Genomic DNA, 25,113 nt, shown 5'->3' with positions numbered 1-25,113 from the left:
CCTGATCTCAATGGATAAGTAAAACTCCAATTAATGTTTAACAAGCTAGAATGGTCCGATGGGACAATAGTGGCGTGATCCGGCACATCCACGCCCCAAAGATTTCGGGAAGCACGTGGAAATCTGAGGGGCGGGAAGTGGCAACACCGAGTGTGTGTGTGCGCGAGGGGAGCACTTGCCATTCGCTAATCCGGCTCAGCCGCAGCAGAAGCAGCTGGCGCTCCCCACAGAGCTCAGCCCGCGCGCCCCCAAAGGCTCCGCGCTAGCCGGGTTCTAAGCTCCGCCTCGCGCCTCCTAGCCGGGTTCTAGGCTCTGCGGCCCCCGATCCCTGGGTTCTAAGGCTCCCGGGAGCATGGGCCGCTGCCCCCGCGCTCTGCTGCTGCTGGGCACGCTGGCCCTGCTGGCCCCGGGCCCCGCTGCTGAGGATGACCACGACGAGTACGACGAGCTGGTGCTGTCCTTCCCCTCCGAGGAGGAAAACCAGACGGAGATCGCGAAGCACCTGGGCTCGGCCGCTTTCTACAGGACGAACAAGGTGAGCGGCGTCGGGGCAGGCAGCAGAGGGGGCTGGGGCGCGGGCGGCCCGGGAGCCCCTTGGCGAGGGGCACGTAGCCCGCGGCGCCCTTGGGAAGGGAGCTGGAGCCTGGGGCTCCGCGCCCCGGGGGCCGCCGAGCACCAGAGCACGTGGCCGGGGAGCCGCCTGGTGCAGAAGAGGCGCTGGAGCTGCTCAGCCCAGGGCGAGACAGGGGAGCCCTGGGGGTCAGGCACGAGGCCGTGGGAGTTGCTTTCTAGTTCGGCCTCTGGCTTCCTCGGCTGATCTTGGGCAGGTCCCTTAGCCGCGTGGTGCCTCAGTTTCCCTGGTTCGTGCACATGGCTTCACTGCAGCTTTGCGTGCCATGCACATGCAAAATAAAACGAAGAACTCGCCCCACAGCGCCGGTCTCTGCCCCTTGGGGCTGCCCAGCTCCGGGCGGGGTCACCTGGTGCATGAGCTCCCCACCAGGGCCGGCTCCAGGGGTTTTGCCTCCCCAAGCAGCCAAAAAAAAAAAAAAAAAAAAAAAAAAAAAAAAAGCCGCGATCGCGATCTGCGGCAATTCAGCGGGAAGCCCTTCGCTCCGAGCGGGAGTGAGGGACCCTCCGCGGAATTGCCGCGGAATACCTTAAAGTGCTGCCCCGCTTCAGAGTTGCCGCCCCAAGCACCTGCTTGGTAAGCTGGTGCCTAGAGCCGGCCCTGCTCTCCACTCTGGACCACCCACCTCCCCAAGTCCTTTCCGCTGGGGAGGGGGCAGGACCATAAGTTTAGGAACTAGGGGTGCTGGGGGGCAGCAGCACCCCCTGGTTTGAAATGGTTTCCATCATAAACAAGTTTGGTTCAGCACCCTCCCCCCGACTATAAAAATGGTGGCAGGACCCAACTCTCTTCCCACCCCTACCCCTCAGGGGCAAGAACCTCCTCTTCCCCCAGGAGAGTTTCCCCCACCCCTAAGGGCAGGACCTGATTCTCCCCCACTCCCAGGACTCCCTCTCCAGGGGGGCAGGACCTTCCCTCAGGGATAAAATGAATCAAACTGTTACAAAGAATAAAGAGATTTTTGCAGGCTCTGGGTGCGCTGCTGCTTCTTGCCCACCTGTGGGACCTCCTGATAAAAGGTCTCTGGGTTAAGGCTGCGGGTTGTAATGATGATCAGGTGGATCTCAGCACGAAGGAGCTGCTGAGACAGAGCTGACATGCCTAGAGCCTCTTGTGCAGCAGGCGAGAGGTGACTGCCATGGCATGGCAAGAGGGATGGGTGCATTCCACCTTGTCGGTGTGAGCTCCCTGGGTGGTGCTGAGTGTCTCTTGTGCCCTGTGACAGCCAGAGAAATCAAATAAATAAAGATTTGCACTGTGGAGCATGCAGGACTGGAGGATGCAAGGCAGCCATGCTTCGGAAGGAGGCTTAGAGAAGTTCACATTAGGGTGTGGGGGCATGCAGCGAGTTGCGGCACTAACTTGTTGCAGCTACAATGGGCTGGTGCCTTAGACTGTGGACCTGGCCGCAGTAGTTTGTTTCCTACCTCTTTTGGGAGCAGGCTCTTAAGCCCTTGTAGACCGAATTGTGTGACTTTGGAAACACAGCTCTGGCTGGACCCTTTTCTTACCCTGGTGGAGGGGAGGGTTTGGCTAGTGATGCAAGGAGCTGCAGGTGCAGAAGGTTTTGGGGAGGAGAGCAGTTGGCTTGTGCTGAGAGCGAGGGAGGATTCTGGTCATTGAGGGTGGGGCGGGGTTGGTGTCCCACCCACTGACCTGCTAGACTGTGCACTTAACCCTCATTCTTGCCTTCTACCTCCCCATGATGAATTGGTGATTTCACACTGTTTGGGGCCTTGGTAAGATGTTTTCCAAGTATAGTGCAGCTGCCACAGCCATGGCATAGAGAACATCTGTGTCCATGCAGTTTAATGAGAAGTGTAGGGTATTTCATTCCCATGTTAAGCTCTGAATAGGTCTGGCACCTGCATCTCCCCATGACTACTTCATCTGCAGCTGCGAGAGCTCAGTGCCTTTCCATGAGTATAATACAGGCTCAGTGCATTCACAGTGTTGCCAGCGCTCAGAAGTTTTTCTTCAAGTCCCAGCTCTTGGAGTCAAGTGATGATGTAAAAATCTCCCTTTTGTTTTGTAAGTTTCTAGCCCTTACGGTTGCAGAGGACAGTTTGTAAATGTGATCCACATGGGCTCTGCAGACTCAAAAACCAGAAGCCAAAGAAAACCTAAATTATTTTTTAAAGGTTCTCATGAAGCCAATCTATGATATTTGAATGGTTAGGGTTCACAATACGGCACACAGTTCTTTCCTTCTGTGTAGATTATATTACAAAATGAACTCTGCTGTGCTGATTAAAGTAACAGCTCACGCGACTGAGCGTGCAGTGAGAATTTGAACAGCCGTGTTTGCTCTGTGAAGGTGCATGGCTTTGAAAAATCTGCTTCTGCTTGTTTAAATTCAGGACATGTGGAGATTACCGGGGCAGTACATAGTGGTGCTAAAGGAGGAAACTCATAAATCCCAGACAGAGAGAACCATCCACAGGCTGCAAGCTCGAGCAGCGAAGCATGGCTACCTAACCAAAATCCTTCACATCTTCCAGGATCTGTTCCAGGGATTTCTTGTTAAGATGAGCAGTGATGTGCTGGATATGGTAAGAGGATGTTGCCCATCTGTCTTTTCAGTCTGCACTGGTTTTGTTTTCTGTTCAGAGGCATCTGGGGTAGGGCAGGCAGTGTGGACAGTAGGTTTCCCCCCAAGTGGTAACAGTTCTGTTTGTGGCAAGAAACATGTGGACTGAAAGGCAGGCAGGCAGGAAAGCAACACAGGCTGGAAGTAAAAGGATCCAGCCTAGAGAATGTTTGTCTGTCTAGATAGTTAGAACATGTAGAGTTGCAAAACTAAGGGTTAAAATACCCACGTCTCCATCCACATGTTTGCAAGGGTTGTAAATCCTCATGCTTCAGGGCAGGGCCAGCTCCAGCGTTTTTGCCGCCCCAAGCGGCAAAGCGGGGGAAAAAAAAATCAAGCCAATCGGCGGCACTTCGGGGGCAGCTCATTTGCGCCGCTTCATTCTTCGGTGGCAATTTGGCGGCGGGTCCTTCGCTCCCTCCCTTCCACTTCGGCAGCAGCTCAAAGAGGAAGAGAGGAACTGAGGGACCCGCCACTGAAGACCCGGACGTGCTGCCCCTTTCCATTGGCTGCCCCAAGTACCTGCTTCCTTCGCTGGTGCCTGGAGCCGGCCCTGCTTCAGGGCATAAACTAATCTCTAATTTATGGGTTTAAGGAAGAAACTTTCCTGTGGGTTGATTATTCCATAACTGTCTGCATGAGGCATTTTGTAACTTCCTCTGAAGCATCTGGTGCTGGCCACTGTCCAGGACAGAATCGGGATTAGGTGGACCTTGGGTCTGTCCCATCCAGCAATTCCACTGTCCCTCTCCAGTTTGACAAAAGTCATTGCGCTGATTTTGCATACCTGCTTTCCGATGCTCGCTGCTTTACATGGGATCGCACTGATATTTGAAACAAATTGTGAATGATGGGTCTGTAAAACTCAGAAAGAATTCAAAGTAAGGCAGATCCAATCAGGAATCCAAGGTGATGCAAGTCCCAGTACTCTGCCCACATGGCTGGATACAGACTTGTGGCTGCTAGTCATATATCTTCACTGATCAAAGAGCATGTGGGAGTAATTTGCACTTAAGATGAGGCAATATAGCGCTCCTCTTCTGAGGAGGTGACTGTGAGAAGACCATGGAATTTACTTTGTGTTCTCTTTTGACAGGACTGCTATAGATTTAGGAGCCTGGGCCATTCACAGGTTCTTTGTTTTTGCTGCAGTAGGACAATCATTTTGCAGTTGCAGACATAGACGTCAGCAACTCTCCATCTCCCCACAGCCCTACTCTGTCATGCTGTCTGGGGTCGTGTGAGCATGTTGCTACTTAGCGACTTGAGTTTGAGGTCTGCCCTTTACTCCCAAGGCAATGGGGAGTGCCTGGCACTGATCTCTCTAATTATGTTTTGCATCTTCCACTTGAGGATCTCAGAGTGCTTTGCTGAATTTAACCTCACAGAACTGAGGCACAGAAATCAGTAAATGAATGTGGTAGAGTGAGGCCTAGAACCCAAATTCCCTGACAGCCAGATCTGTGCCTTAGCCATCAGACCATCCTTCCTGTGTCGCTAGAACACCCTGGCCTTCCAGAGCAAGTGGCATTGATGAGCTCTGCAGGGAGCTGCATCCAACACTGCTCACAGGAAAGACAGGTCACTGTGGTACATGTGTATTCTAGCAAGGAGGGCTACAAAGGGGCACAACCTTGGAGCTACAGGGGCAACCACTGGAGGTGTAGTATCCTGTAAGTGGCCACCTCAATGCACTGGGAGGCTCCTGCTCCGTACCAGTATTTTGTCTGTGGTTGCACCAATGCTTGGAGCTCTCCCACCCTGGTGGAAGATACAGGTCATGTGGCATGAGGAAGCAGCTAGATAGAACATCTGAGAGCATCCCATGTTGTGTCTGTTCTGCGTGGTGTGCACCAAGTACTGTGTCCATGCCATCTCTCTGTGATGTTTCTTTTTCACAGGCTTTGCGGCTGCCGCATGTTGATTACATTGAAGAGGACTCTTACGTGTTTGCTCAGAGCATCCCCTGGAACCTCGGCAGGATCGTCCCCGCACAATACAAGTCTGGCGAATATAACCCTCCCAGTAAGGGCTCCCTCTACTCCTGTATGAATTTATTTTAAAAGAGAATTCATGGGGCAGCAGATGATTTCTAGGGACAAAATTGCACCTTCCAAATGCATGCAGAGAAAGTTGGAAACATGCAAATGTAGTTCCACGTGTGTGCAGAAAAGTGGGAGAACATGAATCTCAGAGAGCACCTTTCTCCCTACCCCAGTGGGACCGATGTCCTCTTCTCCAGGGAGTTTGTTGGCATCTTTGGCACTCTGAGCTTTTGAGGGGGCGTGGCTTGCTAGGGAAGGGGCTGAGCCAATCAGCTCTCCATGGTAACCTTCCCCTCCAAATTTGGGATACATTTAGCTTGTGAGGACAGGGCAGGTTGGCCTCATCTGGAGCAGAGCCCTTGATCTGCATTGTTTTCTCCTGCTCTCCTACGACTTGTTAGCACCTTCTGCGCTTCCTTGGGAGGATGGAGCCCAGAACGGAAGAAACCACTATAGCTATGGTTCTGGGGGGCCAGGGAGCTTGCATAACTACCCTGGAAGTCAGTGGGAGCTGTGTGCATGCAGAGTTTGCAGGATTGGGCCCTGTATAGGCACCGGATGGATGCACTGTTTGTTGTTATTTCCCTTTCAAGCCACTGTTTGTGGGAATTGATAACTTGGCTGTAAAAATGTAGCTATGTCGTTTGTAAGATGGCAGTGTCCAGAAAACATCTGTGTCTTATTGGCTAGAGTGCTGAACTGATGACAGCTACGACTGCTCTGGTCGTAAGGATGTGTGTGCTTTCGGAGGGCATTGCTGCCTTTTGCACTGACTGTGCCGTGGCTTGTGTTTGGTAGATAAAGGAGATCTGGTTGAGGTTTATCTGCTAGACACCAGCATCCAGAGCAACCATCGGGAGATAGAGGGCAGAGTGTTTGTGACGGACTTCGAGAATGTGCCAGAGGAGGACGGCACACGCTTTCACAGACAGGTGAGCGAGCCTGTGGGCTCTGTCAGGGTCCTGGGCTCTCACTGCCTATGAGAGGAGTAGCTTGGGCTGGTGGAAAGTTTTGTGTCAAAACTGTCCTTCAGCGGAAAATGGAGTTTTTGATTACAGTTTTTCATGAAAAAGTGTTGGATTTCCATGGACGATTTCACTCTGTCATTGAGACACCCCCAAAATTCAGCCAAACATTTCTATTGGGATATGCTGCCATGGTGTTGCCTATCCCTCTGCTCTGTGGGCTGGGCTTGCTAGCTGGACTCTATCTCCCATGAAGCACCCTGGCCAGGGGCTCCCATGATGCACCATCTCTCCAAGAGGGGAAACTGTAGTCCCTCCTGGGAGATGCAGTCCAACCAGGGAGCCAGGATGCAGAGGAGAATGGAGGGACGAAGCAACCAGATTACAACTCCCATGACGCGCTGCAGCTGCATTTCTCAATCAGAACTTCCTGGGTTTTGAACGTTTTCTGATTTTCTAATTTGAACTGAAAAATCAAAGTTTTCCGTGTGTGTGTGGAGTGGGGAGCCCCCATTTTCAAATCAACTCTAGCAACTGCTTCAGGGAAGATAGCACAGTGACTGATACCAGGGTGGGCACTGTCTGCACGAGGGTTTTCTGCTCTGTTCGATGGAGGATGCCAAACACAACTCAGCTTTCCAAGCCTCACCTCCACACGTGACTGTCCTCTGTTGTCCTGCTGATGTGGAGTCCCACACGTTTTGAATTCCTCTCACTCAATGGGTGTTTCGTTTGTGCCCAGGCCACCTGCACAGTTGTATTCATAGGTTCTTGGCCTTGGTAGAGTTCCTTGAGCCAGTATTCTGACTTGGAATTATTAGCTGAAGGGTCTTGGCTCCAGAAACTCCTGAATTCTTACTACCAAGCTCGGCTACTGACTTGCTGGATGACCTGGGCAACCTCTCTGAGTCTCGGTTTGTACATCTGTAAAATGGGACTAATAATACCTGCCTCATAAGGGTATTGTTAGGATTGATTAGCTAGTATTTGCAGATGGGCTCAAAGGCTAAGAACACCTGCATCTCAGGTTCACAGCCCAGGGCCTTCAGTGGGATTGGAGGGTGCCCAGCAAGGATGGTTATATGGATAACAAGACTATCCAGAGTTAATGCAAACAAAGAATTTTGGAAGGGATAAAACCTCAAGCTTCAGGGCTTAGGCCAGTCTCTAACTACTAGGGATCAGGATCAAACCTTCATAGGGGGTAGATTGTACCACATCTTGCACCTGCCTGTGAAACATCTGGTGCTAGCCACTGTCAGACAAGATACTGGGCTAGATGAACTATGGGTCTGACCCAGCCAGCAATTCCTGTGTTATTTAGCAGCTGTGTCACTGAAAATGGCTAATACACTAGAGCAGTGGTCCCCAACCTTTTCGGCTGGTGGGTGCCAGCCGAAGGACCACTGCCGCGGTGGAGCACCCGCCGAAATGCCGCCGAATTTCGGCGGCATTTTGGCGGCGACGCCTCTCAATGACGTCGCTTGTCAGCGACAAAGCGGCATCAGTGAGAGGCGTCGCTCCCGAAATCTGGTGGCGATGTCTCTTGATGACATCACTTGTCTACAACAAGCGTCGTCGTCGAGAGGCGTCGCCACCGAAATTCGGGAGCAACACCTCTTGATGACGTCACTTGTCGGCGACAAAGCGGTGTCAGCTAGAGGCGTCGCTCCCGAAATTCAATGGCGACGCCTCTCGATGACATCACTTGACGACAAGCGTTGTCGAGAGGCGTCCCTGCCGAAATTTGGGAGCAACCCCTCTTGATGACATCACTTGTCGGTGACAAAGCGGTGTCAGCTAGAGGCGTCGCTCCCGAAATTCGATGGCGACGCCTCTCGATGACATCACTTGTCGATGACAAGCGGCGTCATCGAGAGGCATCCCCGCCGAAATGCTGCTGAAATTTGGCGGCATTTTGGCGGGTGCTCTCCCGGGGGGCCAGGACGCGGGCGCATTAAGATGCCCTTGCGGGCGCCATGGCACCCGCGGGCACCGCATTGGGGACTACTGCACTAGAGAAAGGCATAAAAGTGTAATGATAGAACTGGTGGTACCAAATAACGGGCCTGTTCCTGCATGCACCGACATGCATGAGTCCCTCTATATTGACATCAGTGGAACCACTATCATGCGTGTGAGAGTGTTTGCGGGATTGGGCCCCAAGCGTGTGTATGGGGACCAATGCATGGGATGATTCTGGAAACGTTTGCTGCCTTGCTTGACTTCCTCTCTCTGGCAGGCCAGCAAGTGCGACAGCCACGGAACCCACATGGCCGGGGTGGTGAGCGGGAGAGACGCTGGCGTGGCTAAGGGAGCCAGCATTCGCAGCCTTCGGGTGCTGAATTGCCAAGGCAAAGGCACGGTCAGTGGGACCCTGATTGGTGAGTAAGAACCATCGAGGTGTGTAATGTCTAATCCTCGAGAGCCTGACGGGACAGTTGGGATTTTGGGGTCAATTCAACGCCCACTGAAAGCCAGTGCCCATTGGTGTCAGTGGCACTTGGCTCAGGCCTCTGGGGCCAGATTGTCAGAAGTGCTCAACTCCCATTTAGGCACCTAGGTGGATTTTCAGAAGTGCCCTGCACCCAATCTGCTGAGTTTTTCTGAAACTGACCTTTAGCACGTCCCTGTGATATGCCTCTGAACACCCTATGGCAGAGTGCACTTGGCCCGAGTGAACAAGGGGTTAACCACTTTTCCCAGCCTCCCTGCCAGTGCACAGGTGAAGGACCATACACGAGTTGCTGCAGGAATACAGGGCTACACACCCAACATCCTAGGACTGAGCTGGAGCCCGGCCTGGAAGAGTTTTCTCTCTCTCTCTCTTCAGATTGTGTTTAGATTTCTAGTTACTGTTAACCTGGTCCCTGGAAGGAGAGCCCCTCCCAGCAGGGCTGGCTTTAGGCCGATTCGCCCGATTCTCACCTTAGACATTTTTTTTTTTAAACTTACTCCGGGTCCCTGGCTGCGATCTGCTCAGGGGTCTTCCGTGGTCCCACTCCCTAGAGCGAAGCGCAGGCAGGAGCGCAGCAAGCCCCGCTCTCCCGGCTGGAGCCCCGGCCGGAGCGCGGCAAGCCCCGAGGCCCTGGTCTCCCGGCTGGAGCTCCGGGCCTTTAAATAGCCTCCAGAGCCCTGGGGTAGTGAGGGGCTCTGGGGGCTATTTAAAGGGTCAGGCTCCGGCTGCCTCTGCCACCCCGGTCCTTTAAATAGCCTCCAGAGCCCCGCCACCCCCATGCATTCCCCAGGGCTCCCGTGGCTATTTAAAAGGTCCAGGGCAGGGCAGAAGCTGGGGAGCCCCGGGCCCTTTAAATAGCCCCCAAAGCCCTGGGATAGCAGGGATCTTGGGGGCTATTTAAAGGGCTGGGGCTCCAGCTGCCTCTGCTGCACCCTCTGCCTTGCCCGCACCAGCCCCGCTCCCCCTGTCTGCAGCCAGCTCTGCACCCCGTGCCCACAGCCAGTCCCTGTCAAACCCTCTGCCCTGTCTCCAGCCAACCCCTGCCACACACCCGTGGCCCTGTCCAAAGCCGGCCAGCCCCACACACACTGCTGCCTGCACCAGCCCTGCACACCCTGCCCTGTCTCCAGCCAACCCCTGCTGCACCCCCCTGCCTGAAGCCAGCCAGTCTCTGCCTCTGTCTCCAGCCCTGCCAACCCCTGCTGCATCCCCCCGCGGCTCTGCCTGAAGCCAGCCCGCCTCACACACCCCCTATCTCCAACCAACCCCGCACCCCTTGCCCTGCCTCCAGCCAGCCCCATGTACACTGCTGCCCTGCAGTTCCAGGACAGTAACCCTGCACACCTGCTTCGGTGAGGTGGGCAGGGAGCAGCTGGGACCCACACATGTGAAACAGCAGTCATTAATAACCAATCAACAGCATATATGATGCAATGTACATAATTTATAATTTTATTATTTATATAGTTATGGAAAGTAGATAATACATGAAAGAAATGAAAGGCTTTTTTTTCCACTTTTTTTTTTAAGTCATCCCTGCCAGGGCCCTGCCGAAAATGTTCGAATTGGGCCCCGCACTTCCTAAAGCCGGCCCTGCCTCCCAGAGGGCACCTCTGCTGGGGTTCTGTTGACTCATCCCATCAGCGTGCTCGCCTGTACTGAGCAACCCTTGCTGATTCACCAAGTCTCTTTCCCTGTCTCAGTCCGTGAAAGAATATTTACATAGAAAGGATCTTGCTTTGTTCCAGCTGGAGGGGAGAGCTGAATCTGGCCCCCACACTTCCCAGCTAGCAGGATATGAGTGAGTCATTAGCGCTGCCCTTTTCTGTGATCATTCTCTGTCTGTTTAATTTGTGCGTGATCAACAGGCCTGGAGTTTATCAAGAAGACCCTGACTGCCCAGCCCTACACCCCCTTGGTGGTGTTGCTCCCTTTTGCTGGAGGCTACAGCCGTGTTTTGAATGCAGCTTGTCGGCTGATGGTGCAGACAGGGGTGGTCATGATTGCTGCAGCTGGCAACTACAAGGAGGATGCCTGCCTGTACTCACCTGCGTCTGAACCAGAGGTATGGGGCTGGGACACTGCTTTCACGGACTGAGACACTTGGGTTCTATTCTTGACTCTGCCACTGTTTAGCTGTCGTCTGGCCTTGACTAAGGCACGTCACCCTATCTGTGCCTCAGTTTCTTTGGGTGTAGAATGGGGATAACAATAACTTCCTGCCCTTTGGACAAAGCGTGCTGTGGCTCAGAGTCCCCACCGCAGTTTGTTCGCTGGCGGGGAAATAAGGAGCTTTGCCTCCTCCTTGCTCAGGCCACATAAGGCTATGCACAATTGCGATCCCTGCCCTTGGGGGAACACACAGACCATTCTGCTGCTTCTCTATGGCTCCCTAAATGGGATGGCAGAATCCCCCTCCCCCAGGCACTTTGTGTGGGTTGTGCTCGAAAGGCACCATATGGTGCAGGACCTGTTAACGCTCTGCAGGGGCAGTGCAGCGGGCTTGTTCGCAGTACCTGGGATATTGCAGACAGTGCAATGATGTGGGGTGGTTTTGCCTCCTGCGACTCGCAGGTCGCGCCCCTTCCTTGCTGGCCGGGATGCTGCACCTTGTTGTAGATGGAGTGTCACTTGGCTGGCACGAAGCTTGTGTGTGAGGTAGAGATTTACTGGCTGGGGCAGCATGACGAGGCCTGAGTGTCTTTGATCATGTCAGTATCTGTAGTCTCTGAAGCACATTACTGCTGCTGGCTGGAGCTCTGGGCTCCTGGCTATACTCACCCTTGCAGTGGACTTTCAGAGTCTTCCTGCGGAATTATATAGTCCTGGTCCTTTACAATTCCTCCAATCCTGAAGGAGGGGTGTGGCTTTGTGTTCCTGTAAAGGCAAAACGTTATTCAGTAGCATTCACTCTGGTGGGCAGGAGGAATTGTACAGGCCGGAGTGGATTTATTTGTGAGTTTTAATGCAATTATGGACCATCCGTTCGCCGCTGATGTCCCAGTTGACTCGTGTCATTGCGCTGTAACCCTCAGGTGATCACTGTTGGGGCAACCGACTTCCAGGACCAGCCTGCCTCCATGGGAGCCTTAGGAACAAACTTTGGCCGGTGTGTGGATGTCTTTGCCCCGGGTGACGATATCATAGGGGCCTCCAGCGACTGCAGCACCTGCTTCACTTCCCAGAGCGGGACGTCCCAAGCTGCTGCACACGTGGCAGGTGAATCGATTTTTATTTTTTTTAAATGCAGCAGTAGGAAGCACGCAGTAGTGGCTGTGTGACCGTGTGCCCAGTAGGGTAAAAATGAACCATCCCCAGCAAAGCACATTACATTGACTAGCACAATGCAACCTGGGCAGAACTGGGTTCTATCACACCTCGGGGGTGTGGTTAAAACGTGAGTCCTAGCTCCTCTGATGGGAGTGGGGAGGCATTGGACTTGGGCTTCCTGTGTTACTTGGGGAAAGTCATTTAAGTTCTCTGTGCCTCAATTCCTCATTTGTGACACTAGGATAATAATCCTTTTTCTATGTAGTGTGTGAGCTCTATGGGGCAGGGACTGTCTCCTGTTATGTGTTTGTACAGCACCTGGCGCAACAGAGGCCTGATCTCCATTGGGGCTTCTAGGCCCTGCCATATAATGTATCGATGCTGTAAAGAGGAGCCATGTTTTACCCCTCTCAAGTAACAACTTCCGTGTCTCTCGTAGTAAAGACAAGACAGGACCTGGCTGCAATGAGGTGATACGTTTCTGAGGCTGCTGGAAGGTGACCAGAGTCATGCAGTGTAGGTGGGGCCCTACAGACAAACAGGCATCGTGCTGCCCCGGGGGAAGCCGTAAGATAAAAACTACAGTGCACAAGGCTGCCAGCAGTCAGTGCAAGGCCTGATGCTGCACTGTTCGAGAGCAGTGGCCCCAGGATAGCCGTGACCCAGAGCTACTATTGATATTGGCTGTGAGTACATCTACACTGTAAAGAAAATCCCATGGCACCAAGGTTCAGAGCCTGGGTCAGTTGACTCAGGTTGGGAGGCTAACAATAGCTTAGATGTTCCCGCTCGAGTTGGAACCCGAGCTCCGAAACCTTCCCCCCTTGCCGCATTTCAGAGCCTAGGGTCCAGCCCAAAACGGGAACATCTACGCAGCAATTTTAGTCCCACAGCCTAAGCCCTGAAAGCCTGACTCAATTGCCTCCCGCTCCGGGTTTTTCTTTGCAGTGTAGACATACAGTGGCATCTGATTACATCAGGTAAGGCCCTCCCTGTGCTGTCCATCTACATCAGTACATCAATTTCCCCCCCTCCCCGTTTCCAGCCTTCCAAAGCAGCTTCATGAAATCCATGCCTATGCCCTGATTAAGCAGTGAGAAATGCCCGGCTGTGTGTTTCTGTCGAATAGTGATATGCCTTGTGGATTCCTGGGCCCAAGGCTGAGTGCTGTTAACTGTCCACATGTGTCCGTCTTAGACCATAAATACACACGCTTTGTCCTAGTGCGATTGTAGAATATGACTCCCTGCGGGATGAACAGGCTGGGGAAGACGAGAAAACGTTTACAATGAGGAAAATGATTTCAGTTAGGCGGCAGATTCCGTTAGGGGAAAATAGTCCCAGATGGCAACAGGTTTTTTTTTCTGCTAGGTCATTAACATTTTTAATGGAAACATTTAAGTGAGTGAATCCTTTTTGAAGGTCACGCTGTGGAGAGGAGGCTGCAGGGACCTGTGGTTCCCTAGATGATTCTTGCCTTGTGCATCTCCCTCCACCAGGCTGATATGTATCAGGGAAGAATTAAATGAAGAAACAACCTGAGCTTGTGCATGGAAATGTTTCTGCCTGGAGGTTAAGTTTAAGGATCTCAAACGTGGGATCTAGACAGGAGAATATTGGTTTTGCAAAGCAGAACTTCCTTTCGTTCCCGATTCATCGCAGAGTGAAATGGGAGGCCCGCGCTGCACTGGAGTATGACTGAAGAGGCAGCATGATATCCAGGGTGCAATGAGGTCCAGTTCCTACTGAAGAGTTCGTCTGGTGCAGTGCCGTCAGCTTCACAGATCCACAGCGGCTGGTGCATGCCCCAGCCTGTGACCTTTGGCAGTGACCCCTTTCATGGGCTGGGCCCCAGGGACTCCGATAGGTCCATAGGGACAAGCCCGGGGCCTCCAAGTCTCTGAAACTGGGCTTGTGGGTGCCAGTGATCCATGGCTCCCTGCAGTGAATCCATCCAAGCCAGACTCCTGTGGGAGGCTTGTATGACGCCCCTTCAGGGCACCATGCTCTCAGTGAGTGCTTGCAGCCATCCCTGCCGCCTCTCCAAAACAAGCTAACAATTTAGTAAGCACCTGGCCTGCAGCATCGGACACTCCTTAGGGTAGCAAAGAGAGGGAAAGGTGAAGACAGAGTCCGGCCTGGCTGCGGTGGAAGCCATCTTGTCTTGCTTTCCCAGTCTCTGTTCTTTTGTCCTTGGCGCCAGGTCTGTGTGTCTCTCTCCAAAGGCCAGGTGTTAACCCAGGCACCTGACGCCTTGTTCCTTGGTTCTCCAGCTGTGGCCTTTGCTCTACTTCTCTGAGAAGGGGTCGGGGGAAAATCTCTTCCCTCTTGGTTGCTAGTTATGAATGTTCTGGCCCTTGAGGTTCCCACTCTCTTTCTGGATCCTCCATTAATATGTCAGTCTCAGCCAGTCCTTAGATGACCCATTCATACCATCCCAGGCAGTTATGTGATGCAACACCTCATGTCCCCTACTCTGTCCCAAGAGTAGCTGTGTAACCTTCACAGTTCGTGCACAGCAATGTAAAACACAGAGGGCACTGAGGCATGCATGGGCATCCGAAAGTATTCCCAACGTTCCCTCTTCATTGAGGATCACAGTCTCAGGTACTCCTGTATGTCTGCTCCAAGGAGAGTGCAGACGTCATTCACGTGACCTCAGTATGGGTCTTTGTCCCCTGCTAGTGGCTGATCTGCAAAAGAGGCTTGTGAGCTGAGTATCGTGCTGCTAGGGGCTAAGTTGGGAAGTAGAAGCTCATGCTTTCAGTGTGAGAGATCCTGGGTTCACACCCCACTGATGGTCCATGGTTGGTGATCATGTCTCTCCCCTCCCCTCCCCCAAATGAAAGGTGCCTGGTTCTGAATTGACATAGCTGCAGTGCAAATACAAGTGTAACGAAGGCCTGGGCTACACTATGCGTTTCAGCCGAACTTAGCAGCGTTAAACCGATTTAACCCTGTACCCGTCCATACAACGAGGCCCTTTATATCGATATAAAGGGCTCTTTAAACCGGTTTCTATACTCCTCCCTGACAAGAGGAGTAGCGCTGAAATCGTTATTGCCATGTCGGATTAGGGTTAGTGTTGTTGCAAATCGACGGTATTGGCCTCCGGGCGGTATCCCACAGTGCACCATTGTGACTGCTCTGGAAATCAATCTGAACTCAAATGCACTGGCCAGGTAGACAGGAAAAGTCCCACGAACTTTTGAATTTCATTTCCTGTTTGCCCAGTTTGGAGCTCTGATCAGCGCGGGTGGCGATGCAGTCCCAAATCCAAAAAGAGCTCCAGCATGGATCGTACGAGAGATACTGGATCTGATCGCTGTATGGGGAGAGAAATCTGTTCTATCAGAGCTTTGTTACAGAAGATGAAATGACAAAGCATTTGAAAAAATCTCCAGGCTATGATAGACAGAGTCCACAGCACAGTGCTGTGTGACAAGCGTAACGGAAAGCCAAAGAATCAAATGGACGCTCATGGAGGGAGGGAGGAGGTACTGAGGACTCCAGCTATCCCGCAGTCTCCGAAAAGTATTTGCATTCTTGGCTGAGCTCCCAATGCCTGAAGGGTCAAAAACATTTTCCCAGATGTTTCAGGGTATATCTTGTCAATTTAAACCCTCCCCCCTCCCGAAAGAAAAGGGAAAAAGAACGTTTCTCGCCTTTTTTCAATGTCATCCTATGTCTACTGCATGCTGCTGGTAGACGAGGTGCTGCAGCGCTGAACATCAGCATCCCCTTCCCGGTGGCAGACGGTACAATATGACTGCTACCCATCGTCATCATCAGCCCGTGACTGCTCCTGGCTGGCCTTGGTGAGGTCGGCTGGGGGCGTCTGGGTAAAAATGGGAATGACTCCCGGTCATTCCCGGCAGATGGTACAGAATGGCTGGTAACTGTCTTCATCATAGCAACTGGAGGCTGAGCTCCATCAGCTCCCCTCTTTCATGGCTAAAGAAAAGATTCTGTACTGCCTGGACTATCACAGCAGCGGGAGGCTGCGCTTCTCTCCCCCCCACTGTTTAATGTCCTGCCTGGACTATCATAGCAGCTGGAGGCTGCCTCCCCCTCATTTTATCTCACTAAAAAGTTAGTGCTGCTTATTCCTGCGTTCTTTATTACTTCATCACACAAATGGGGGAACACTGCCATGGAAGCCCAGGAGGGTTGGGGGAGGAGGGAAGCAACGAGTGGGGTTGTTGCAGGGGCACCCCCTAGAATGGCATGCAGCTCATCATTTCTGCAGGATCTCTGGGGCTCTGACTGTGCTCTCTGGCTCTCTAGTAGACTTGCCCCATATTCTAGGCAGGACTGACTCTATTTTTAGATAAAACATAAAGAAGGGAATGACCCAGGGAGTCATTCCCATTTTTGTCCATGCGCCCCCGGCCGAACTCAGCGAGGTCAGCCGGGAGCACCTATGACAGCAGCAGACGGTACAGAACGACTGATAACCATCATCTCATCACCAATTTACAATGGCAGACAGTGCAACAGGGATAGTAACCGTCTCTGCTACCTTGCAAAGGCAAATGAATGCCGCTATGTAGCACTGCAGTACCGCCTCTGTCAGCAGCATCCAGTACACATACGGTGACAGTGACAAAAGGCAAAACAGGCTCCATGGTTCCCATGCTATGGCGTCTGCCAGGGCAATCCAGGGAAAAAGGGCGCGAAATGATTGTCTGCCGTTGCTTTCACGGAGGAAGGATTGAGTGATGACATTTACCCAGAATCATCCACGACACTGTTTTTGCATTGGGATCTCAACCCAGAATTCCAATGGGTGGGGGAGACTGTGGGAACTATGGGATAGCTACCCACAGTGCAACGCTCCGGAAATCGACGCTAGCCTCGGTACATGGACGCACGCCGCTGAATTAATGTGCTTACTGTGGCCGCGTGCACTCGACTTTATACAATCTGTTTTACAAAACCAGTTTATGTAAAATCGGAATAATCCCATAGTGTAGACATACCCGAAAACTTGGTTTTGATTATACAAATTCTGCCAGCTGTGAGCTACCCTAATCTAAAGCAGACGTGCGGCCACTTGCTTGTATATTCTCCAGGGCTTTCTATACGTGTTTTGATGGTTAAATCAACATTTTACAATCGAAATGGCATGTGTGCTTCTCTCCTAGGCATCGCAGCCATGATTCTGAACAATGACTCTGTGCTGACGCTCTCTGAGCTGAGGCAAAGGCTAATTCATTTCTCTACCAAGAATGTGATCAATGAGGCTTGGTTTCCTGAAAACCAGCGGCTGGTCACACCCAACAGAGTGGCAGGACTGCCTAGCAGACTCCTAGCAGGTAAGTCACACGTGCTCCCATGGGTGACAAGTTTGTAGAAATTTTGGTGGTGCCCAGAACCCGCCCCCGAACTCCACCCCCCCAAACTCCGCCCCCACCTGCCTAAGGCTCTGGGAGGGGTTTGGGGGGGAGGTCTGGGGTGCAGGTCCTGGGCTGGGGATTAGGATGCAGGAGGGGTGCAGGATGCAGGCTTTGGGATGGAGTTTGGGTGCTGGGTGCAGGCTCTGGACTGGGGCAGGAGGTGGGTGTGCAGGAGGGGGTGAGGGGTGCAGGCTTTGGGACGGAGTTTGGGTGCAGGCTCTGGGGTGGAGGTGTAGGAAGGGGTGAGGGGTTCAGGCTCTGGGAGGGAGTTTGGGGGTGGGAAGGAGCGTGTGCGAGAGGGGAGGTGGTGCAGGCTCTGGGAGGGAGTTTGGGGGTGGGAAGGAGCATGTGGGAGAGGGGAGGTGGTGCAGGCTCTGGGAGGGAGTTTGGGGGTGGGAAGGAGCGTGTGCGAGAGGGGAGGTGGTGCAGGCTCTGGGAGGGAGTTTGGGGGTGGGAAGGAGCGTGTGGGAGAGGGGAGGTGGTGCAGGCTCTGGGGTGGGGGTGTAGGAAGGGGTGAGGGGTGTAGGCTTTGGGATGGAGTTTGGGTGCAGGCTGGGAGTGGGGGTGTAGGAAGGGGTTCAGGCTCTGGGAGGGAGTTTGGGGGTGGGAAGGAGCGTGTGGGAGAGGGGAGGTGGTGCAGGCTCTGGGAGGGAGTTTGGGGGTGGGAAGGAGCGTGTGGGAGAGGGGAGGTGGTGCAGGCTCTGGGAGGGAGTTTGGGGGTGGGAAGGAGTGTGTGGGAAAGGGGAGTGGTGCACGCTCTGGGAGGGGGTGCATGCTCTCGGAGGGAGTTTGGGGATAGGAGGGAGTGCAGGGGTGAGGGCTGTGGGGCTGAGGGATTCATGATGCAGGATGGAGCTCAGGGCTGGGACAGAGGATTAGGGTGTGGGGGGATGATGACTCTGGCTGGGGCTGGGGGATGAGGGGTTCATGATGCAGGAGGGGGCTCAGGGCTAGGGCAGAGGGTTGAGGTGTGGGGTGAAGGCTGTGGGGCTGAGGATGAGGGGTTCATGATTCGGGAGTGCTCAGGGCTAGGGCAGAGGATCAGGGTGTGAAGGGATGAGGGCTGTGGCTGGGGGATGAGGGGTTCATGATGCGGGGGGGCTCAGGGCTGGGGCAGAGGATCAGGGTGCGGGGGGATGAGGGTTGGGGCTGAGGATGAGGGGTTCATGCTGCACGGGGGCTCAGAGCTGGGGCAGAGGATCAGGGTGCGGGGGTTGAGGGTTGGGGCTGAGGATGAGGGGTTCATGATGCGGGGGGGGCTCAGGGCTGGGGCAGAGGATCAGGGTGCAGGGGGATGAGGGCTCTGGCTGGGGTGAGATGTTTGGGCCATTGGAGAGGCTCAGGGCTAGGGCAGAAGGGCAGGATAAGGGCAGCCTGCCCCGCCATTAGTGGATGGCTGGCGCTAGCACCCTGGGCAGCAGACAGCAGTTCTGCCGGGAGCCGCTCTACTCCGGCAGCAGAAGCAGGCAGGGGAGAGGCGCGGCGCTGCTTTCTGTCAGGCAGGGATGCGGCAGGGTGTTGGAGGGAGACCCACGGGGGCCGGGGCCCGATCCAGGCAGGGTTGGGGGAGAGACCCAGCTCCAAATATTGCTGGAGCAGGGCCCCCAGCCCTGAATATTCCTGGTGCCCAAGCACCGCAAATGTATATAACCTGCCGCCTCTGCGTGCTCCATGGGGCAGATGCGCAGCAAAGGGAGAGGCTCCGGGGAGCAGCATTGCCTTGATAAGGTGGCTGAGATGTGCATGACTGAAATGACGCCCACTCCTCTGAGGATATGTCTACACTGCAATGAAACACTCAGGTGGCCTGTGCTGGCTGTTTGAATACGGTGTAGATGTGAGAGCTGCAGCCTGAGCCAGAGCATCTCCATTGCAATTGAACAGCCCCTTGGCACCAGCCCAGGTCAGCAGCCACGGGCCAACTGCAGGTTTTTAATTGCATTGTAGGCCTAAGGTAAGTTACCTCGAGTGACTTGGCCGTGCTGGATTTGTGCAAATAAAGTAATGTAGGGTGGCCAGGTGGCTCGTTTTCAACCATAAAGTCTAGTTAAAAAGGGGACGTGGCCGTATCCGGTCAGAGGTACTGACTGGACACCTCTGCGGGCAGGGTGGCAGGTGAGATGCCAGGTTTTCAACCCACACCAGTTTCTGCTCAGCTGGGGCCGCCTCCTACCTGCATCTCATGGGTGGGCAGGCAGCAGGCTCCTCCTCAGGCTGCAGCTCCCATCCCTACCCCAGAGCAAAGGGAGCCCAGCTGTGGGGGGAGGGAAGGGTCAAGTGACTAGGAAGGGGGCGGAGGGAGAGCAGCGAGCAAGCAGGGGGCAAGGCCTTGGGGGGAATAGGCAGAGCAGGGGAGGTCCAGTGTTCAGAAGTTGCCAAGGAGTTTGTGCATGTCGAGGGCGCAGCGGGGCTTTCTCTCATTCTAAACCTCTTGCGGATCAGCGATACATGCTGCTTGGTGTGGAACCGAGCCCACTCGTGGCCATTTTACTCACGTGAACAAATGCAGCCCCTTGAGCATTCCATGTGCTCCTGAGGACGCGGCATCGACTGGAAGCAAACCTGCTGTGTGGGACTGACGACTGAGCCGTCCCTTTTCAGGTGAGCAGCTGTATTGCCGCTCCGTGTGGTCTGCCCAGTCCGGGTCGACTCGCTCTGCGACGGGCGTCGTGCGCTGCAGTGGGAATGAGGAGATGCTCAGCTGCTCAAGCTTCTCCAAGAATGGCAAGCGGCGAGGAGAGCGTATCGAGGTGACGCTCCACCCGGGGGTAGTTTGGGGTGCTGCAGTTGACCCTCATGCATCTCATGTCTTGTTGAAATCTCTCAGGCCCAGTTCCTCAGAGGTACATAGGCGCCTGACTACCATTGATTTCAGTGAGAGTCCGGCCCCTAAATACCTTAGGCCTCAGCCTGTAGGACCGAATAATTCATTGAGGATCCCCCTCATCAGGCCTTACACAGGCAAAACTTCCCAGCACTCCAGAGGCATTTTGTTTCTGTCAGGGCTGTCGGATTTGTCCCTTAGAAAATAGTGTGTGTGGGGAACAACCTAAAGGCTCCTGCAACTCCCGTGAGCAGGGACTAGAAACGTTGCCTTACAATGGTACCTTCTAAATTATAGGTTCATGGAGGCAGGAAGCAGTGCGTGGCTCACAATGCATTTGGCGGCCATGGTGTCTACGCAATAGCGAGGTGTTGCATTTGGCCCAAAGCTGACTGCCAGATTCACACCCGCTCCCTGACTGTGGATGGTACTTCGACAACTGGAGTGGGCTGCTCCAAGGAGAACCACATTTTGACAGGTATGGTAGGCTGCCTTGCTGATGACAACAAGCAACCTCTCTGCCTAGTCCCCTGTGCAACCAGAATAATCCTACTACATTCACTTGGGAAGTTCAGTTTCATATTTGTAAAGTGCTTGGAGGTCCTTGGATTAATTTATATCCGTGGTCTTATTTATGTACTGTATGGGCTGGTTTGATAGTTCCTGAACTAAGCAGCCAGCTGATGCTTTAGTCTGTTTCCAGTACATGTTCTCCTCGTATAGGAGATTGTGACACACACTCATTCCCTTAGCATGGTGACAGTGTCAGTGACTCAAAGCACCTCTCGCTGTTGTCTGTGGGTTCCAGTTCCTGGATTTCTGGTCGTTTGCAAAATGAATAATCTGTCAGCCCTGACGTTCAAAATTAAACACCCTACTTAGGTCACAAGTACACTTTTTGGGTCTCGTCTTACCCTCCGGAGCATATTTGCCCACGTATCACAATCGCCATGCTGGTTTGACTGGCATCCTCCACTCTGGAGTGGCCTCTGTTGGTGATATCCGGGAGCATTTCATACCAGGATTGAGGTGCACTGGCAGAGATGCCTCCCCTACACCATTCCGTGCTATTTCATGTTTTTAAGCAAAACTGATTTCCCTGACAATGAATGCTCAAAGCCTGCTCTTGTGAGCAATTAACCTTGAAGCGTTTTGTATTATTGGCAGGTTGTAGCTCCCATTCTCTTGCTGGAGAGTTTAGTGACAATGTCAGACCCGTTCTAAGGATGGAGACCGGACAGCACCAATGCATAGGTAGAACAGATGTGACCTTGCATACTTCCTGCTGCCACGCCCCCCACATTGAATGCCAGGTGAAGGAACACTCACCTGTGGGCTTCCAAGAAAAGGTACGGCAGAACCAATCACCGTAGGTAGTTGCAGAATCTTTTTGCCAACTGTCTATTGAAACCATTCCTACTACATTCTAATGGTTCTTCGTCCCCCCCGCCCCAATAAAGCTGCTTTTCTTAGCATCACTCCAGTTATTGAAATAAATGGAGGTGGTCTGCTTACCCCAGTTCTCAATCTGACCCATATTTATACTTCCCCACAAAGAGTGATTCCATCCCTCTTCCCGGTAGGTGACCGTGTCCTGTGATGAAGGCTGGACTCTGACAGGATGCAATGCGTATTCCTGGGGTCCCGGTACCCTTGGTGCCTACGCCGTGGATGACACTTGTGTGGTAATGAGCGCTCTTGCTGGCAAAGGGGCAGCGGCCATCGCCATTTGCTGCAGAAGCAGACATTTGGAAAACGACAAGCACTCTTCCAACTACAAGTGAGGATACTGCCCGTGGCCACAAGGCGCCCCTGTTGAGATGAAACTGACATCACACCAAAAAAACCGCCTTCCAAAAGCATCACCTTTCCAGATTCCAGAGCTGAGGCTGCTACTCCCAATTTGGTCAGGGCTGATTGGGATGGAATAAGAATCACTAATTACTTGCAGGTGGGAGATGTAACACATCTAAAATGCAAGGGTTGTTGGTGTCTGGAAATGCTCAGTCCCAGCACCCTGAGGATGAGAGATTGTCTCCCTCCCCACTTCTTCCGTAAGACCTCCTAATTTACCGCATATGCATTCTAGCAGGGCGACATTTGGCAAAAAGTCCTGGCCACCAGTTTTTCTATTACCAAGCAGCAAGGTTATAAGCTGTGTGTCAGTAAGTGGTTTGAGGGTGACCTAAGGAGGTGTATTTACTGCACCAGGTCAGCAAGCACCTTTACCTGTTCTTGGTATGGTCGCTAGGTACCTTGGTTCCCTCTCCAGCATTCTGTGGGTATTTGTGTTACCACCACATCCTTTTTCTACACTCAGGGACGGATTCTCCCTCCTGCTATAGCCCCTGGGAGCCCCTTAGATTTGGCAAGGGGAGAATTCCTCTGGCTCAGGAACTGGTGTGATGTGGCCCTCTCTGCATCCTCTAGTGCAGAACGATGGGTGGGGGTGAAGCTGTCGGGGCTGCCATTAAGGTGATTCTGGCTGGTATAGTCTCCCATCAGCAGTTCAGCTGCCTAAGCTGTCTCAGCCTTCGCAGCAATACACACTCAGGGTCCAAAATGTGCCTTAAAGCCATGGTAGTCCCCCCACCCCCCCCCTCAGGCTCAGACTCATCCTCCAGGAGGTGCAGCACGGGGCCCTTGCTCTCTGATTTGCAATTAGCCAAAAACCCCAGCACGGATTAAAATTTTTTTTTTTGTTTATTTCTAGTAAAAAACCCTCTTTTCTGATTGTTCTATAGCTTCTGTCCTCCAAGCAGAGCCCCAAGTGCCTTATAAACCCCAGCTACAGCAGTCATGGCACTGAAATGGCCAGTGAAGGCCTCTGTGCACAACAGAGCAGTGTGGGCAGTGCCATGGATTCCCCCATCTGGCTGCCTCGGAGCTGCTGAGACAGGTGAAGTCAATGAGGAGGGAATTATTCCTCACCCCCAGTGGAAAAGCCACCAGAGGGGAATATCAGGGAGTTAGCCCCACTGCGGCAGCAGCAGGAATTTGGCCCAGGCCTCCACTTGGTCTCCTCATTGGCAGTCCTCCCTGGCCACACCATCCCCGCGCGCTGATCTCTCGGTGCGTGGAGGTTCTCTGTGCATAAGGCCTGGTACCCTCTGTCTGGGGACTGTTTCCTTCATTAGCTGAGGCCAACCACATGAGGGTCTGTTCTGATTATTTTGGGGATACAGCCTCCTGTTCCCTAGGAACTGGACTGAAACCATCACTTCACTTTCTGTAGGCCCCACAGCAGGGATCAGCTGGTAACAACCAATACCCTAGTGCTGAATGCAGTATGAATTCCTAGGAATTACATTAAAGCTGATCTACGTGAGTTGTAGCTTAGCCAGGTTTGGTTTATCTCACTACAGTCCCTGACTCCCCAATGCATTGAGATTGTTTCTGTAAACATTTATAGTACAAAAGTGATCTTTAGGGTGTATTCATTTACCTTGTCAGTTTGACAAAACCGGAATCTCTGTAACCAAGTGCACTGTTGGTGTGGGCTTTTTTCTTGTTTACTCCTCAGATTTCAACTAGACCCCTCAGCGCTAGCTCATCAGTTTGGCACTTTTTGCAGCATTAGCTTTCCCAAAAGGTAGCCTAATAGCATGGCAAATAGACCCCCGTTTACTCAGTCAAGCTTGCAACCTCTAGTTTAACTGCTTGCTTAATCAGATGTTAATCTGTAAAGATAAGAGTTTTTGTAGTTTTTTTTTTTTTTTTTTAAAGAGTGTGAAAGAAAGTTGAAGTATAAATGTCAACCTACTGTATTGCTTTAACTGGTCTCCTTTGGGGTCCTCCCTCCTGGGAAATTTATGTTTGAATGAACATGCTGTAATTCATTACCTGTGTGTGTTTTTTTTTTTTTTTTATAAAGAAAGGTTTCATAGTACTGTGGTTTTTACATTTGTATCTTGAAAATATTTATTCTGAGTTTTATAAACAGCACATTTTATAATTGTGTCTTTTAAAAATAAAAATCTGTATGCCACAGCTTGGAGTTCATCTATATACTCAACTGTCTTAGTGTAACATGGCAGGAGATTAAATCTGGAGTCAAAGCATTGTGAAAGGGCAGCCATCTCCCAGGGAACTTGCATGGTGCTAAGCCATCCATGTTGCTTGAAGTTGACAGGAGAGGAGACAATTCAGGTGCACAGGAGGTTAGACCAAATACATGACAGTGAGCAGGTGTCCTGGCTCCACTAAGGTTTAGCTGTGCTGAAGCTGGGAGTGAGCCTCCTACCTGGTGTAAACAAACTTGTGCTAGCAGGACTTAAGCCAGTGCACTAAAACCAGCACTGTGGATATTCCAGCTTGTGCTGGAGCTGTCAAACTTGTGCTCCCAAAACTTTCACTTGAGGCAGAATGGCCGCAGTGCTATTTTCAGTGCCCTACGTAGAGCCCCTAGCGTGCCTCTGTCTAGTGGGGCGGAAAGGGTCGCTCCCAACTACAATGGTAGACCATGAGTGTCAGGCCAAGAGCTTGGACATGTGAGCCGTTCTGTGCCTGTTACCCTCTCTTACAGGGTAGCATTACAGTTCCTCTTAGGAGAGGTACTAGAAGGGCTAATTCACTACCCGTACCCTTCAACTACCTGTTAGCCCATGGGAAGCATCAATCACTTCTGCTAGAGGAACTAACAGTGAAGCTGTTCTACACAGGTACCCATGATAAGCCCTAGTGTTGAACAACAAAAATCGACTCCCAGAATGAACTGCATAAACCTGTTGGTTTGTGTTAAATGAGGCCTTAGATGGAAAGTTATCAGTTAATAAATGGCATTGTGTTGTCCCTCTGATTAAATTCATTAAAGGCTTCCACAGATTTGCTTCTATTCATTCTATTTAGAAGCTGCTTTTACCATATCATATCCATACTAAAGCTACCCTCCTAAGAACGTTTGAGCTATTGTCTCAAATAGAAGTGTGGAT

General features: G+C 52.5%; 1 protein-coding gene across 1 annotated transcript; it reads left to right on the top strand.

Annotated features, from left to right (window-relative positions):
* The first annotated feature begins 161 nt into the window (after positions 1-161).
* On the top strand, positions 162-24,753 carry PCSK9 (proprotein convertase subtilisin/kexin type 9). The gene is made up of 12 exons (XM_050962004.1): positions 162-535; positions 2,992-3,183; positions 5,123-5,246; positions 6,065-6,198; positions 8,474-8,615; positions 10,558-10,754; positions 11,725-11,908; positions 17,107-17,277; positions 19,960-20,108; positions 20,480-20,660; positions 21,350-21,531; positions 21,766-24,753. The coding sequence occupies exons 1-12, from the start codon at positions 353-355 to the stop codon at positions 21,964-21,966; spliced, it is 2,040 nt and encodes a 679-aa protein (XP_050817961.1). The 5' UTR covers positions 162-352; the 3' UTR covers positions 21,967-24,753.
* Positions 24,754-25,113: the final 360 nt, after the last annotated feature.

Source organism: Gopherus flavomarginatus, chromosome 7 (assembly GCF_025201925.1).
Source record: "Gopherus flavomarginatus isolate rGopFla2 chromosome 7, rGopFla2.mat.asm, whole genome shotgun sequence".
Lineage (NCBI taxonomy): Eukaryota > Metazoa > Chordata > Testudines > Testudinidae > Gopherus > Gopherus flavomarginatus.
This window is presented reverse-complemented; position numbering and strand designations above follow the sequence as displayed.

Bases quoted from the DNA above. Each gene is read 5' to 3' on its own strand.
- PCSK9 (XM_050962004.1), top strand. From the start codon at position 353: ATGGGCCGCTGCCCCCGCGCTCTGCTGCTGCTGGGCACGCTGGCCCTG. The intron at 3,184-5,122 runs GTAAGAGGATGT...TCTTTTTCACAG, and splicing joins GCAGTGATGTGCTGGATATG to GCTTTGCGGCTGCCGCATGT. The intron at 6,199-8,473 runs GTGAGCGAGCCT...TCTCTCTGGCAG, and splicing joins GCACACGCTTTCACAGACAG to GCCAGCAAGTGCGACAGCCA.